At 46.7% G+C, this 15,561-nt stretch overlaps 1 protein-coding gene across 2 annotated transcripts in view; it reads left to right on the forward strand.

Annotated features, from left to right (window-relative positions):
* Positions 1-15,561, forward strand: part of mpp7a (MAGUK p55 scaffold protein 7a) — a 142,241-nt gene that overhangs the window by 57,712 nt on the left and 68,968 nt on the right. For both annotated transcript variants that reach the window (XM_084566174.1, XM_084566173.1), the window contains one exon: positions 6,465-6,542. In XM_084566174.1, coding sequence (XP_084422300.1) covers positions 6,465-6,542 — 78 coding nt within the window. The remainder of the gene's footprint in view (positions 1-6,464; positions 6,543-15,561) is intronic.

Raw genomic sequence — 15,561 nt, forward strand, 5'->3', positions numbered from 1 at the left:
CGAGGTTGAGGGAGCAGCGAGCCGCTGACTACTGAATAAACCTAAAACTTGACTTTTGAACCATGTGTAGTTCACTGGAAAAGACAGTTAAACAGAGAGAGACAGGTCCACCGCTCCCCCTTCCATCAGTCAAACGTCTGTGTTGGTAATCAAGGAAAGTCTCTGGAGTGATCCCACATCCATTATTCCAGGTCTCTTAGTTGACCCCGGATTTGTACTCCTTGTCTCAAAGTGAAACCAGAAGGTCTACATGATGTGAAGCCAATCTTAATAGGACATGGAGCATAGGAGCGATACACAAAAGATGGAAAATTAGGTTCATGGTGCCATATAATGTATTTATGGCTCCCTCACGGCCCAAGAACTGCCTGAAGACATCACGGGCTCACCTGGAGCTTTTAAAGATAGAGCAAATTTATATGTTGAATGGACTGCCTTACAAGCACTCAAATCAATCTGATTCTGAAAGTCAGATGCATTTGTCCTGGCTCCGTGCCCTCGATACTTCATAATGCCTCTTTCCAAGGCAACAGCGGCCATATATCACATGAATGAGCTGCTTGATTGATATATGCCACCTCCCTTTGACTTTTTGCTGGATACTTTTTTGAACTCATTCTAGAAACACAGGCAGTCAGGACTATTACTGTTTATCAAGGGTCCTGCGCTGTCCTGGCTCTACAGAATACATAATGTGTATGGAGGTGTGTCAGGGGCCTCTCTGCCTCCTTTGCCAAGAGCTCCAGGAGGAAATGTATCCCCTATCTAAACGACATAGCCGTCATAAATGGCTTGGCCAGCTGCCCCGGTCTCTCTCTCGCTCTTTCTCTCACTCACCCATCGGATCTGTTGCCAGTTTTTAATTAACTGCCACATTCTCTAGTTTTTTTCCACAACAAATGACAAAACAAGGCCCCTCTCTATTGGGTCTCGGTCGAAGAAAGCTGCTGGGTTTGTGTGAATCCTATGAATCGTTATGTCTGAGAGGCATCTCGGCTCAATTTCCAGAACTGCTACTAAAGATTTCTTCAAGGGAAAGGTACAGGTATATTTAAATGATAAGTATCAGCTAAAATGAAACCTTTAGAGGATTAGACAGCAGAATACACAACTTTGCTAATCTCCACTGATAGCACATCTGACATTTCTCCTCTATCTCTCTCACTGTGAGTAACAGCACTGTACATATTGTTCAGGTCACAGCCTCCATCACTTTTTTTTAAAGTGACAAAAACTCTTATAATCAGCTGATAACAGATCTTGCTAGTTATTGTTAGTTCTATGACTTTTAAATTAAATTAGATCTGTGGAGAAGGATTATCTCCTCTATAAATCGGTGTATGATTCCAATCAGCTGATGGCTTCATGTCTCATTAAAAACTGATTCATAATATTGTCAATACTGAATCGGGACCTGCAGTATTTGAATCCAGTAGCTTGTAGGATGTGTTTTTAACACACTACTACTGCAGTTTCTTCAATGTGTCAGTTAGTTTGAATGTGTTTTATTCAGTGACCAGGTGCAGTGATACACAATAAACATTTAGGATTAACTTTATTTTACTTTTTTAAGCCCCTGCCCCAGTCCCACATAGTCCATCAAGTTATTAAAACGAGGAAAAGAAAGGACAATGAAAGAAAGCAACAAAATCACAAATTCCTACATAAATAAAACGAATGCATAAAGAAAAAATCATAAATGCGTAACAGTTAAAACAAAAAGCAAGATGAACATTATTGTATTTATCTATGTAATTAATCATAGGGGCACCAGGTGACCCCTTGAAGTTTAAGAACATTGTCAGGTTTTTGAGCCATGAAGGTGACTTTCACTCCAGCAGTATTCCTCTTCCTGCTAATGGGATGTAAAGGCAACGCTGGTCTTTGTCTTCTTCCTCCAACTCTTTTATGTCCTACTCAGGGGTATTCAAATGTGACTTTTAATTTAATTTAATTTTAAGTTGTCCAATATCTAATGATTGATCGCTTTGCCACCAAAGAAGACAGTCTGAGACTAGATATTTTGGATGTGTGGTCCGTGAGAAATTGAAGAATTCAAGGTTATCTGTTCGTCACATGTATGTACAGGTACAGCAGCAGTGATATACAAGTACTAGGAACTGTAGTAAGTAGCTCCTGCTCTGCCTCTCAGTCCTGGCCATAACGCAGCAGAGCCACTTCCCAGAGTGTAGCGGCCTCAACAGTCTGTGGTTTGGATGGTGAACGTCCTCGATAACTAATGAGCACCATGAGAAAGTTGCAGTTGCTGCAAGTCGTGAGAACCGTTAATGTCGACTCTGTAAACATCTGCTTCTTTGCGCTAGTTTGGATCGAATTTCTGTCGGCGCAAACTTAATTCAGCAGGATTTCACCCTGAGCTGATGTCGAGCGGTACTGTCGTCCGCGAGACCGTTCACAATGTCCAGGACCTGGTGCCGTTACGACCGAGCTAAAGCCAAGATTCTGTAAAGTGACCTGCCGTGACAGGAGCAAAAGCAAATCTCAGCTCCTTGTGCTTCTTGAGCAAACATATCATCTCACAGCTATTCTAGTCGCACGTCTGTCTATAATCCCCCCCTACCCCTCCTCCCCGTCTCCCCTACCTTGGTCTAGTCCACCAGGCCACGGTGCCTTGACAAGGTGTTCTGGATCAGACCAAGAGATCAAGCCCCGTGTGGAGGCTTGATACTGGATATAGGAACAGGAGTGGGAGAAAGAGAGTGAGCTCCAACCGGGGCCGACGTGGAGTTCTCTGGGCAGCGGACAATAACCAGAGGCCTCGAGCCTCCTCGCAGGACTTGGAGAACAGAAACACTATCCAGCCCTGCGATCTCCAGACCTCTCTTTCTCCTTCCATCAGCACACCTCTCCATCCATCAAGCTTTCGCTCCCTCTCTCTCTTTCTCTCTGTGCCAGACGTTACTTGCTGTAGTGGCTCTGGATTAGCGTTCGTAATGCACGCTTTTTCCCCGAGGCTCCATATCCACGTTGACAATCAAGTTCTGGTCATTGTTCATCTTGCTGCTGCGTGCGCTTCACACGCAGTTTGAAATACTGAATTTCATCGTTTATGGTTCTTTGGAAGGTCTCCAAGGTGTCTGACCCTCAATCCTAACGTTGATCCCCCGTCTGGAAAAAAAAAACGATGAAGACGGATGTTCTGTTTTTTTGTTCCCGTCCATCCTCCGTGGAATTTGTTTCATATCAGTTCTTACCTGTGGTGCTGTGTGTATTTTAAGCCTGCAGGGTATTTCTGGAAGCAAACACTAACTTAGTCAGAGGCCTCCATGGTGACGGGACACACTGCTCCTTTGTAGCTCTCCGTGAAGGTGTTCATTCATTAATTAGTTCATCCCAGCCTCCACTTCTCAGAGCTTTCGTTTCCAATATTTGTGCATTTTTGACTCCTTTGCCTTACATTTCTCACTTGAGAAGCTTCAGAGCCCCCAGTTTTTTATTCGGCTGTATGTCCTGGATTGCGCTCTGGTTTGAGCTAAGCCCTCTTTGGCTCTCGCACACCGTCTCTCACTGTTTTTGTTTCTTTTCTTTTCTTTTTTAATTCCACCAGGCCACTTTTTCTGTTTGCCAGCAGCAGCAGCAGCAGCAGCAGCAGCAGCAGCACTGCTGCCTCACCGAGGGGACAGAGAACGTGCTATGCAAAAAGCCGGGTAATGACTTTAAAACACATCACTGCGTCATGGACAGGCACTTGGACAGTGTCCTGAACTGTAAATAAAAGCATTTCAATCTCGCATTTGCTCGCCGAGCAGAGGAGAAATTCCACAGTAACTAAGTAAGTGGAGGTGGTGGAGCAGCAAGTACCTAAGCAGATGTCCCCAGGACTGTGGTATGTTGGAGCGCCGAAGACACTGGGCAACCTCGCTCATTTAGTTCATCTGTTTTCTTACAAAGATGATCAGGGCAGATGAAGTAACCGGAGCTGCCTGTCTGTCCTTTTACGGCCTTCTACTGTAGAGGAGCAGACTGAGGAGTCGGAGGGTGGAGTAGTGGAGGCATTCATGAAGAGTACGGAGTGACAGCTCAAATGTGATGTGGCCATGTTGAATTAAACAGATGAGGTGCAAGAATTTACACCAGTCGGGCATAACATTATGACCACCATCGTTCGAAACTCATCAGAGAATGGACATGGGCCTTCTGAGGGTGTCCTGTGGTGTCTGGCTACACAATGTTGTTAGTGGGGGGGCCTTTGAGGGGAGGGGCCTCTGTGGATCATCCCACAGATACTTGATCAGTTTGGGATCTAGTGAATTTGGAGGCCAGGTCAACACCTTGTGCTGTTCTTCGTGTTTTTTTTTTTAGTTGTTCCTAAAGTGTTTTTGTGGCTGCATCCTGCTGGGGATGGCTGCTGCCATCAAGGAGTGTCATTGCTATGGGGTGGGGGTACCTGGTCTGGTCTAGGTGGGTGCTACATGTCTAAGTAACATCCACACCAAAGAATGCCAGGTCCAAAAGTTTCCCAGCAGAACATTGAATTGTCACAAGATGGTCATTGTTATTTACTTCTCCTGTCAGTGGTTTTAATGTTGTGGCTGATCAGCGTATAGGTTGTAATCAATCCAAGCTTGTTCTAATTTTTCTTGCTTCACCTTTCCAGGCCATTCTGGGTCTACTCCTAACCTCACATCTCAGCTGTCTTATTAGACTCCTTCAGTCGCAGGTTCTTTACGTACAACAACCGAGCCGAGCAACCAGCTCCCTCCCTCAAGCCCTCGGCAGATTACCTCCACGACACGGCTAATGCAACATGTTTTACGGCCGAGTAATGTCGGCTTTACACGGGGATTTGAGCCTTTCAGCTGACCTTGAAACATGGCTGCTCTGTTGGCCGAGGCGGCCCTAAAAGGCCCGTGATTTATCGCAGGAGTCTGCGCGCGCAAGTTCAGCCGAAGTGGTTGTAGCTGTAGCTGAGGCCAGGAGTTAAACTGGAATGGTGATGGGCAGACATCCTGCCAAGACATTTCACACCTAGTTGTGTTGCGTTTATTCGAGCAGAAATAGCCGTAAAATCGACTCCGTTGTGATGCTGTGAATGACATCATGCTTTGGATTTCGGGACGTTTGTTTTCTCGGCTGGTTATCGAAGACAGATGACGGCAAGAGGAGACTCAAATGAACTCATCCACACGTGCCGCTTGTCTTGCCGCTAATCGGATCATGTTCTTCTGAAATTTCTAGCCGAGGGCCAGGAAGCATTTCTTTGCGGCGACATCTCCCCGTCCGCTGTGATCGTGTCGCCTCACTCCAACTAACATTCCCCAGTATTTACTGTGCTGATACTGTGGAATGCTGTCTAGCTATATAAAAAAACATAATTTGTGTAGTGAGGAGTAAAAAAAAAAAAACATCCTAACAATCTGAGAACAGATGTTTTAATTGCTCACGGCGTCTGCTGCTCACGGTGTGACAGCAAACAAACTGCTCTTCTTGTCTCTATCTGTCCTACTGAGCGGTTCTCTGTCACAGGTTGTCACTTGCTCCATCTGTGTGTTTCTCTGTGTGTGTGTGCGCACGCTCACACATGTGTGGATTTGGCCTCTTCAGGCACCGGCTGGCCCGGGGGGCTTCCTCTGTCACTCTCGCCCCAGCCAGAGAGCCTCCTGCTCCGCCGTGGTGCTGGAATGCTTTCTGGGACGTCCAGCTGGAAGCTCCCGGGCCTTCCCGGCCATCAGTCAGACCTCGTGGCCCGGCTCCCCTTCGCCATGCTGGGCTGACGAGAGAGACTCAGGAGGCGGCTGCTGGGAGGATCGTCGTCCCTGTCTGTTCTGTGATGGAACCTGACAGCAGCCTGTATGCTGTCAACGCATTCCTGCGCAGCTGCTCTTAAATCACAAACGGCATAGCTGTAGTGTGGTTTTTTTTTTTTTGTGTGTGTGTCTGGCGACGTGTGCGTGGGCGCGAGCGCGCTGTCGTGTGCGCATAACTGATCCCGTCTCTGCTCCACACATCAGCTTTTGAGTGATGAAGTGTTTTTTGTGTGTGTAAATGAGTAAACGTTAACGCAGCGCGTCGGCCCCACTTTCCATTTTAGTGAACTCTCCAGAGGTGCAGCTTTGTCTCTCGGCGTTGTGCAGTCGCAGGCGTCGAGGCTGATAAGGAAAGGTTTAGCCAACTTAACCAGACTGCTGAAATGATTTGGAATCCTCGGCAGGCCGCTGGGGCATATCGAATGCGCGGTGGAAAACTGGATTGTTTGCACAGCGGCTACGCTAACTGAAACACTTAGGAGCCTTGTGTTGCCCTCGGCCGAGGCGGCGACTGCGCGTTGTTTTGATCTGGTGCGAGTGTTCCTGTGTGCATGAGATGGTGTGGACGGAGGCTCTACATGTTTTCATACATGTTTGGTCAAAGAGGCCTTGTCGTGGCCTTTTTGCAGCCCAGTGTTTGACCCCCTTCTCTCTCTCTCTCTCTCACTCACTGACGACCACAACCTGTCCTTTCAGATCCACGAACGGCTGCAGCACTATGAAGAGAGCAAACCTGTCCCCGTCCTGAAAAGCGCCGCTGCTCTGGCACATGAAGTAAGCACTTTATAATTTCTTTTTTTGACAAATGAAAGGGGCTGGGTATCGCTGCTTGAGCTGAGGTTCCAGAAATGTAATTTTTGCAAATGGAGCTTGCACTTCTTTTGCGCAGCCCTTCTCTGTCGTCATACTTTTTAAATCCAATCAGCTTTTCTCGGGCCTGTCACGGTGCTGATAGTGGTAGCTTCTGTCATGTTTTGGATCTTCCTCACACGCCGGCTGACTCTGGTTAGAAGTCTTGCTGCGTTTGTGCGCGACGAATCTGGCCAGACCGCAGCGGGATGTCTAACGATGTAGGAAATGATTTAAAAAATAAGTCGGAGGATTTTATGAACCGATATTGGGGGTTTTTCAAATCAAGATCAGTTTGAATTGAAAAATAGATTTTTATTTAAACCCAGCCATACAAATGAATGAGATAAACCATAAAGAAGTCTAAATAAATCCTTAACAGCTTCCCATTTCTGTCCTAAAAGTAAAACAAGTTTGTGGAACTATTGATCATGCACCATGCTGGTTAAATATGTGCCTCCTTTACATAACTTAGTGGGGTTGAAGCCTATTTTATGACTCAGGTTTTTTCTTAAATTAGTCATTTACCCAGACTTTACTTATCCTTTCTTTGTTCCATTGCTGTTTGTGGTCGGAACCCAAGAAAACATGATGTGCTCAAACTCGCCTCCAGACAGACAGACCGCATGTAAGCCGGTCGTCCGTCTTGCACCGCTTGCTCTGCAACTGCGTGGCAGTGACTAGGCTGAACGTGGCAAAACGCTTTGAATATCCTTCACGATATTATGCAGCAGCCTTCGCTGTGTCTGTCTTCCTTTACGTCTTACCTTTGAGCGCACCGTCCCTCTCTCAGCTTCTTGAATCGCAATAACGCTACACACCGTCCCTGCTCCGTGCTCAACTCGCCGCCTACCCTGCCGCTTGGTCTCGGCCCAAACGTCTAGCCATACACCACGAAATCGGAAATCCAGCTCTGCGGAGAAACACTGATCATTTCCCCCCGGGGCCGAAATTGGACTCAATCAGAGGAAAGCTGAAGACGGATGGGCGAGCCACGACAGATCCTTTCGGCAGACGATCAGCTGAAGTCAGGAGGAAGACCAAACGGCTTCGGAGAGGGGAAGCATCAAAGCAGCATCACCTACTGCCTGCGGCCTTTCCTCATTAGTTAACCTGTTAGGAGTCACTTCTGCCGTTACACGAAAACGCTAGCGTTGCCAGCGAGACCACCGATGAGGACTTTTCTTCCATTGGCCTCGCCGCTCTCGTTCAAGCTGTGAAAGATATTTAGTTTGATTTATTGACTAAATGTCCGGCGTCCTGACGTTTGTTACCGCGCTGTTCATCTGCAGTATTTATTAAACGCCACATGTGCATATAGGCAGGCAAGTGCCCCCGCTCACATCCGCATCTGCACACACACACACATACACACACACCTGTGTAAACCCAAGGACCAGGCTGGCATGGTGAACGGAGAAGGAGGGGGTGAGGGGGGGGAGCACTTTTACTGGTGTGTGGTTTTGTTTGAAATCCACAGCTCTGTTTATTGTAATCAAAGTGCCCCCGTCTAGTCCACTCCTTCTAAAGAGCCCGCAGCCATACATCATCCTAATTAGTACTGAGCTAAGGGTAAGACGAGAGAAAGAGGGGCTGAGGCTCTTACAGTCGGTCGGGGTAAGAGATGGAGGAGGACAGAGTGTCCTGAGTCCGTCACGAAAGAAAGAAAGGCCACGTTGCGGTGCCGAGTGGTTTTCCTGACCTTAAGGAGGAGCCCGAAAGTTCCGTCCTCCAGAGTCGACAGAAGTCCCAAACCACCCTGGACCCTTAACCGAAGCAGCCTGGCTGATCCTGAATCTGTAATATTCTCAAAAATAAATTTTTATAGCTCCTTCCTCCTTCTGCGTGTTTGTGCTACCCTGCTGTTAGTGCTGGCAAGGGACACTGCTAACCAGATAACACCAGGACAAGAAATCCACCAGATTCAGGAAGGAGTGCGAAGCATCACTTCTCATAAGCCTTGGCTCCGTCTTCCCAGGTCGTGGCCAGAGTCCATAGACCATCCCCAACTCCCAGCCTCCATCTTCACCCCCCCCCCCGCCCCTCCTCTTACAGATTTTCCTTCTCATTTTTTATTTCTTTTGTCAAATTACAGACTTCCAAATGTACGCTTCCTGCTAAATGCCCCGCAAAGCGTCTCCCCGGGATTATCAGGTATCGGGATAAAGCCCAGAGATGGTGTATCAAAGCATCTCCCGGCACACCGCAATCCCACGTCCCCCCTTTCTTTGGCTGGTCGAAAAAGAAAAAAAAAAAAAGAAGAAAAAACCTCCCGACTCGGAGCGCTGCAGTGTGTTTTTAAAGCAGATTGATTTTCACCCGTGTCACCGCTCCAAACGAACGCTATTTGAAGTGGTGGAGCGAGGGCCGAGGTGCGGCGGGAGAGATCTACTAGCTAGATGAAATTCATTTGAGGCTTGGGTTTCGGGTAATGGAGGCTTAATTTATTGGCTGACATTAAATGACACTTTAACCCCCGTCTGGCCCCACGGCTGCACCGTCTAGAACACACAGCAGGTGACTGCCACTGCGCAAGCGAAGCTACCGCGCCGCCAACGCCGTCTGAAACACGATCAACGCTGGGCTCCGGGAGCGGGTGCCGTGTTACACACGCACAAAGACACGTCGGTGGTCGGCGACTGCACACACACACACACACTTTTTTATGAATGCACCGACACGACCGTTACTGCACACTCGGACGCCCTTTAGCCCTCATCAGGACTGAAATAGAAGCGCTCTTTCCTCAGAGCGGAATGTAAAATACCGCACTACGTAAATCAAAGGGGGCAAATCAGCCCCTCTCACACATGACCCAGTTCGGTGGAAACGCTCCGATCTGTCCGTCCAATCAGGCTCCATCAATCCTGTTGAAAGCTGGACGCGCCACATCAACAGCAGGTTGAATCTCAGCCCCCTTCCTCCATATCAGTGTCCATCACTTGAACTATGACCGAATGCTGCTGGTGTCTGACTCGTATCCTTCTCCCCTCAAAGGAAACTTTTTCTCCTCTGGCCACCTTCCCGTCATCTTTATACCCCTGCTCTTACTTGGATGGACCACTGGGTGCCCTCAGAGAGCACTGGTGTGCAAACACCCAGCGCTTGAAGCGGCTCTTTATGTTGGTTTTTACTAAATGCTGTACAGCAATAAATCAACATACTGGTAAAACCAAGTATCAAAGTAAAGTCATTTATTGAGCAGACTGCTGTGATACAACAAGTAATTATTAAATTCAGTTATCAGACGTGTCACCATCAGTGACTTTTCAGATTTTGTCTGAAGACACTATATCTACAGCTGAAACTATTAGTAGATATATTACACCGATCTGGCGTAACATTATGACCACCTTTCTAATATTATGTAGGTCTCCCTTCTGCCTACAAAACAGTTGGGACTCATCAGAGAATGGACATGGGCCTTCTGAGGGCGTCCTGTGGTGTCTGGCAACATGAATGTTGTTTTGGGGGGGGGGGGTCTTTGAGGGGAGGGGCCTCTGTGGATCATCCCATAGATACTTGATCACTTTGGGATGAAGCTTAGATGTGGGAGTGCTTTGATTGAAGGAACACTGTAGAAATCCATCAGCTGTAAACATTTTGTAGAAATAAAATCCATAAATGTTGTTAACATTTAAAGGAAAATAGGTTTCTGTAATATGTTTCGTATGTTTTGGATGTCTGATAGTTGTTCTAATGTCTTGTGTGGTAGCATCGGATTGCAGTTGGATAGAAAATGCCCCCAAAACATGGAATATTAAAAGTCTAATGTGCCAGAAATCACTCATCAGAGAATGGACATGAGCCTCATCCCACAGATACTTGATCAGTTTGGGATCTGGTGAATTTGGAGGCCAGGTCAACACCTTGTGGTGTTCTTCATGTTTTTTTGAGTTGTTCCTAAAGTGTTTTAGTGTGTGTTGTCGTCAAGGAGTGTCATTGCTATGGGGGGTGGGGGTGCCTGGTCTGGTCTAGGTGGGTGCTACATGTCTAAGTAACATCCACACCAATGAATGCCAGGTCCAAAAGTTTCCCAGCAGAACATCGAATTGCCACAAGATGTTATTTACTTCTCCTGTCAGTGGTTTTAATGTTGTGGCTGATATCTACAGCTGAAACTATTACTTGATCTATTACCTTAATTTATAGAGAGGTAATTGGCAACAGTTTTGAAAACTGAATAAAAACAAGTGAACTCAAGACCTTAACTTGTGTTTCAGGGCCTTTTTCAGTATTATTTTACATTTTATGGACTAAACTAAACACTTAATGACTTTACTATATGCCACTAGATATATATCAATCCAACTGTATCGTGAGAGAAACTATCCAAGACACTGAAGAAAGGATATAAGCATTAAACCTTGCCAGTTATTTGAACCATTACTCCCTTTTTGTCTGTTATAGTAATATAACCACCTAACGATCATTAACAGTGTTTTAATTTGAATCACATAACAGTGTTTCATGTTACTCCCTAATATACCTTTATACCTATCAGGAAGCTCAAGCTTTAAGCTGCAGGTTAAAGTATAATAGTTAATGTGTTTTCAGAATGACCCCGTTATTAATACGCATGGATTAAAATACACTATTTAAAACTGTTAAGTCTTCCCGGTCAATTGTTGTGCACGAGAAAAAAAAAAAAAATCACATATTTGCACGAAAGCCAACGTTTGAGTCGTTTATTGAAACCTATAAAACATAATAATAGGGAAACATCTCCGTGCATGACTGTGTAAAATCTAATCAGCGCGCTCAGCGTAGTGGCACGGTGTGTTATTGATCAGTTACACCACATGTCAAGCCAAAGAGCATTTTATTCATCATATAAAATAAATGACGCTGCGTGGCCCAGATCCGATTCCTAAAAACAAAAGGTTAGGAGTTGTAATACATTTTTTTTTTTTTTTTTTTTTGAAAGTATGGTCTGCTTGATGTATCGGCAGCTTTAAATCAAAGCAGTGAGCCCTCAGCTGTTCAGGGTCAAGGGAGAGCTATAAACTGACATGCAGGGATCAAACTTATCTAAACACTGCAGCGCCTGCCATGACATTTAGCAAATGAAATACACACAGTCTCAGAGGAGGCCAGCATCGTTCTCCTGGACCCCTCCTCCCCTCCCCTCCCCTCCCCTCCCCTCCCCTCCCCTCCCCTCGCTCTCTGTGAAGGTCTGAGGATGGAAAATGTGAATCCAGCGGGGAAGCATGAAGGTAGACGGCAGAATGTGTTGTCAAACATGACCCATCTGTCCTCCATGCTGAGTTATGGGACGGGGAGCTTTAATGGGACAATATGGGGCGACTGGAAACGTACAGTTCTCTTCTTTTTTCTCTTCTCTGGAAGCATCGCGGCGACGAGATGACAGATGGAGCTGTATCGGAGCTGGAGATGTTCCCTCGCTAAAGACGTTGACCTCAGTTCCCCTCCGTCTCAATCTTTCTCTCGTTTTCTTTTTACTTTCTCGTCACCTTTCTTCTCAACTTACCTTTTTCTACTTCTACTTCTTCTTCTTTTTTGATAAAGTGAAGTAATGAAAGGTGGAATGAGGTTCACCGAAAGTAACCTTGACCGCTGCGGCTATTCATTAGCACGGCCCCCGTTCCCTTGGGGGGGGGGAGAATGGGGGTTAAAAACTAATGGAAATAATGAAAAGACCCCCTCACCCCGTCTGCCATAAGCACATGTTCCTGTCTTCCAGTGGATAAAGTGACATAGCATCCTCCCTTACCCCAGCCTTAACCCCTACAGCCCCCCTGCTTTTACCTCTGCCTCACCTCGGTTGCCTTATTCCCGCACCACGGGGGTCGTTAGTCAAACAAACCCTAGTTTTTTATTTTTTTAATTATAATTTTTTTCCCCAAACTCTGTCATCATCTGACCGGGCGTCACACATATAAAGGAGCGAGCCCCGTTTTTTTGGGGGGGACGCTTCCCAGTTCGGCTTATCTGCTAGGTGACGACAGCGCAGCCACAGAAATGATCCATGTGTCTCTTCACGCCTCTCCGCTACACTGCTTAAGACTTTTTTAAAACCGCGAGCGTCCGTCAGCATCGGCAGCCTGGCGTTAATCTTCTCTCTCTCAATCATTTTTTCTCATACGGCGGCTTTTCTTTAAGTCGTTAATCAACCGATAATTCTTTGTCTGTCGTGTTTATTTAACCCAAAAGCTTCACGGTCTGGTTTATGCTTACACCCGTTCCTCTGCAAAAGCTTATATGCAAACAGGGCAATAGCAGTAGTGTAATACAACGCAGACAAGCAAAATGAAAATATAATATAAAAGTAATTAAATGGGACATTCAGCCTGTAAGAAGAAATTCCCCGCATTACACGACGTCCTCATCCTTTAACTTTCAGCCGCCAGCATGTCCCACTCCTGGTTGCAGTTCCTAAAAAGAATAACTGATTTGGGGATACTACTTTAGGTTCATGTCATGTTTTAACGCAGAAAACAAGAATACCAGACCAGATAAGTCATCGTCAGATCTGTTCGACTTTAAAAACAGTTGACGTGAAGGCTGGCCTCCAAAGGTGCAGGAGCTCCAAGCTTCTTCTGCGAACGCCGCCAGCTGCTCCTTCTTCTCGGGATTTATGATTACAATAATTCTTAGTTGTTGTTTTTAAACCAACTTGTTCCTCGTCTCTCCTCTTAATGTTTCGAGTCGTCGGTTATTTATCTGATTTTGACCCCGCAGGCAAGGAGAGCGGAGTCCAAAAACACTTTACATGAGTTTTATATGTTGTTTAAAACAAAAACTGACCTTTATTTATGTTTGATAGAGCTTTTATCCAGATCTCCTTGAGGTTTTCCTTTTTACGAGGGCTGTAACTAAAGGGTTTTTCATTAAATCACGCCGTTATTATCCTGATTAATACGTTGGTCTGAAGACACTGACGCTATGAGATTGTAACCGTCCAAAACACACAGATATTCAGTTTGCAGTGATGAATGTTCAGCTGATAAACTACTGTAATTGTAAGTGTTATGAGTTCTGATTAATCATTTTAGCTCCAGCTGTCATTACTCTTCAAGTAATGCTTTTTTTAAAATAAACTGTCGAGAAAGAAACCGTATTTAAAGACGTATATGATCACATCCTATCCTCACATGCGTCCGCTGGTCGTCTTTGTGCAGTAGACTTGTGTCTCGTGTCTTTGTGTGGGACGGCCCGCTTTTCCTCTCCACGCTCACACCACGTCCAGGAGGAGACGCATCAACGTCCATAAATCAGGGACGCAGACGGAGGAGCGTGGCCCGGGCCTTTAGAAGCCGAGTCACTTGTCTCGCAGCTACCAGACATTCATCACCGTAGTGGCGTAGTCCAGCTTTAGTCCCTCTGCTCCGGGATGCTCTCACAGCATCCCATTGTTTCCAAGCGGGGCCGACTGTTTTCTTTACTTTTGCGAGGCTTGAAAAACGATCCGGGCGAACGGTAAATTTAATCAAAAGGAAAGGTGGCAACAAGCGGGAGTTTCAGGTCCGTGACCCGGCCTCCCACTGAGGGGAACCTAGTTTAACACGATATCACCTTTCCTGGAAGTGCAACCACAGTCGGTACCCTTTTACACAAGCTTTTAATGGGATCTCTTTCTTCAGATCATGACAGTTCACAATACACCGATCAGCCACAACATTAAAACCACTGAGAGGAGAAGTAAATAACATTGACCATCTTGTGCCAATTCAGTGTTCTGCTGGGAAACGTTTGGACCTGACATTCATTCAAGTGGATGTTACTTAGACATGTAGCACCCACCTAGACCAGACCAGGTACCCCCCAGACCCCCACCCCCGCCCCATAGCAATGACACCCCTTGATATGATGGAGAAAACTGGTTTAGGAACAACTCAAAAAAACATGAAGGTCTCTCTGGTCCATGGTGACCTCTGGTCCAGGAAGTAGTCTTCATGGTGACCACTGGTCCAGGTCTCTCTGGTCCAGGAAGTAGTCTTGTCCAGGTCTCTCTGGTCCAGGAAGTAGTCTTCATGGTGACCACTGGTCCAGGTCTCTCTGGTCCAGGAAGTAGTCTTCATGGTGACCACTTGTCCAGGTCTCTCTGGTCCAGGAAGTAGTCTCCACGGTGACCACTTGTCCAGGTCTCTCTGGTCCAGGAAGTAGTCTCCACGGTGACCACTGGTTCAGGTCTCTCTCTGGTCCAGGAAGTAGTCTCCACGGTGACCACTTGTCCAGGTCTCTCTGGTCCAGGAAGTAGTCTTCATGGTGACCACTGGTCCAGGTCTCTCTGGTCCAGGAAGTAGTCTCCATGGTGACCACTGGTCCAGGTCTCTCTGGTCCAGGAAGTAGTCTTCATGGTGACCACTGGTCCAGGTCTCTCTGGTCAAGGAAGTAGTCTTCATGGTGACCACTGGTCCAGGTCTCTCTGGTCCAGGAAGTAGTCTTCATGGTGACCACTTGTCCAGGTCTCTCTGGTCCAGGAAGTAGTCTCCACGGTGACCACTTGTCCAGGTCTCTCTGGTCCAGGAAGTAGTCTTCAAGGTGACCACTTGTCCAGGTCTCTCTGGTCCAGGAAGCAGTCTTCGTGGTGACCACTTGTCCAGGTCTCTCTGGTCCAGGAAGCAGTCTCCGTGGTGACCACTTGTCCAGGTCTCTCTGGTCCAGGAAGTAGTCTCCATGGTGACCACTTGTCCATGTCTCTCTGGTCCAGGAAGTAGTCTCCATGGTGACCACTGGTCCAGGTCTCTCTGATCAAGTATCTGTGGGATGATCCCCAGAGACCCCTCCCCTCAAAGGCCCCCCCCACTAACAATATTCTGTTACCAGACACCACAGGACACCCTCAGAAGGCCCATGTCCATTCCCTGATGAGTCACAACTGTTTTGGAGGCACAAAGGAGACCTACACAAAGTTTATTTAGTCAAGCTCAGTGATCTGTTTTTCTAGTGGTCGTAATGTTTTGCCTGATCGGTGTAATGC

Source organism: Chelon labrosus (assembly GCF_963514085.1).
Source record: "Chelon labrosus genome assembly, chromosome: 18".
Lineage (NCBI taxonomy): Eukaryota > Metazoa > Chordata > Actinopteri > Mugiliformes > Mugilidae > Chelon > Chelon labrosus.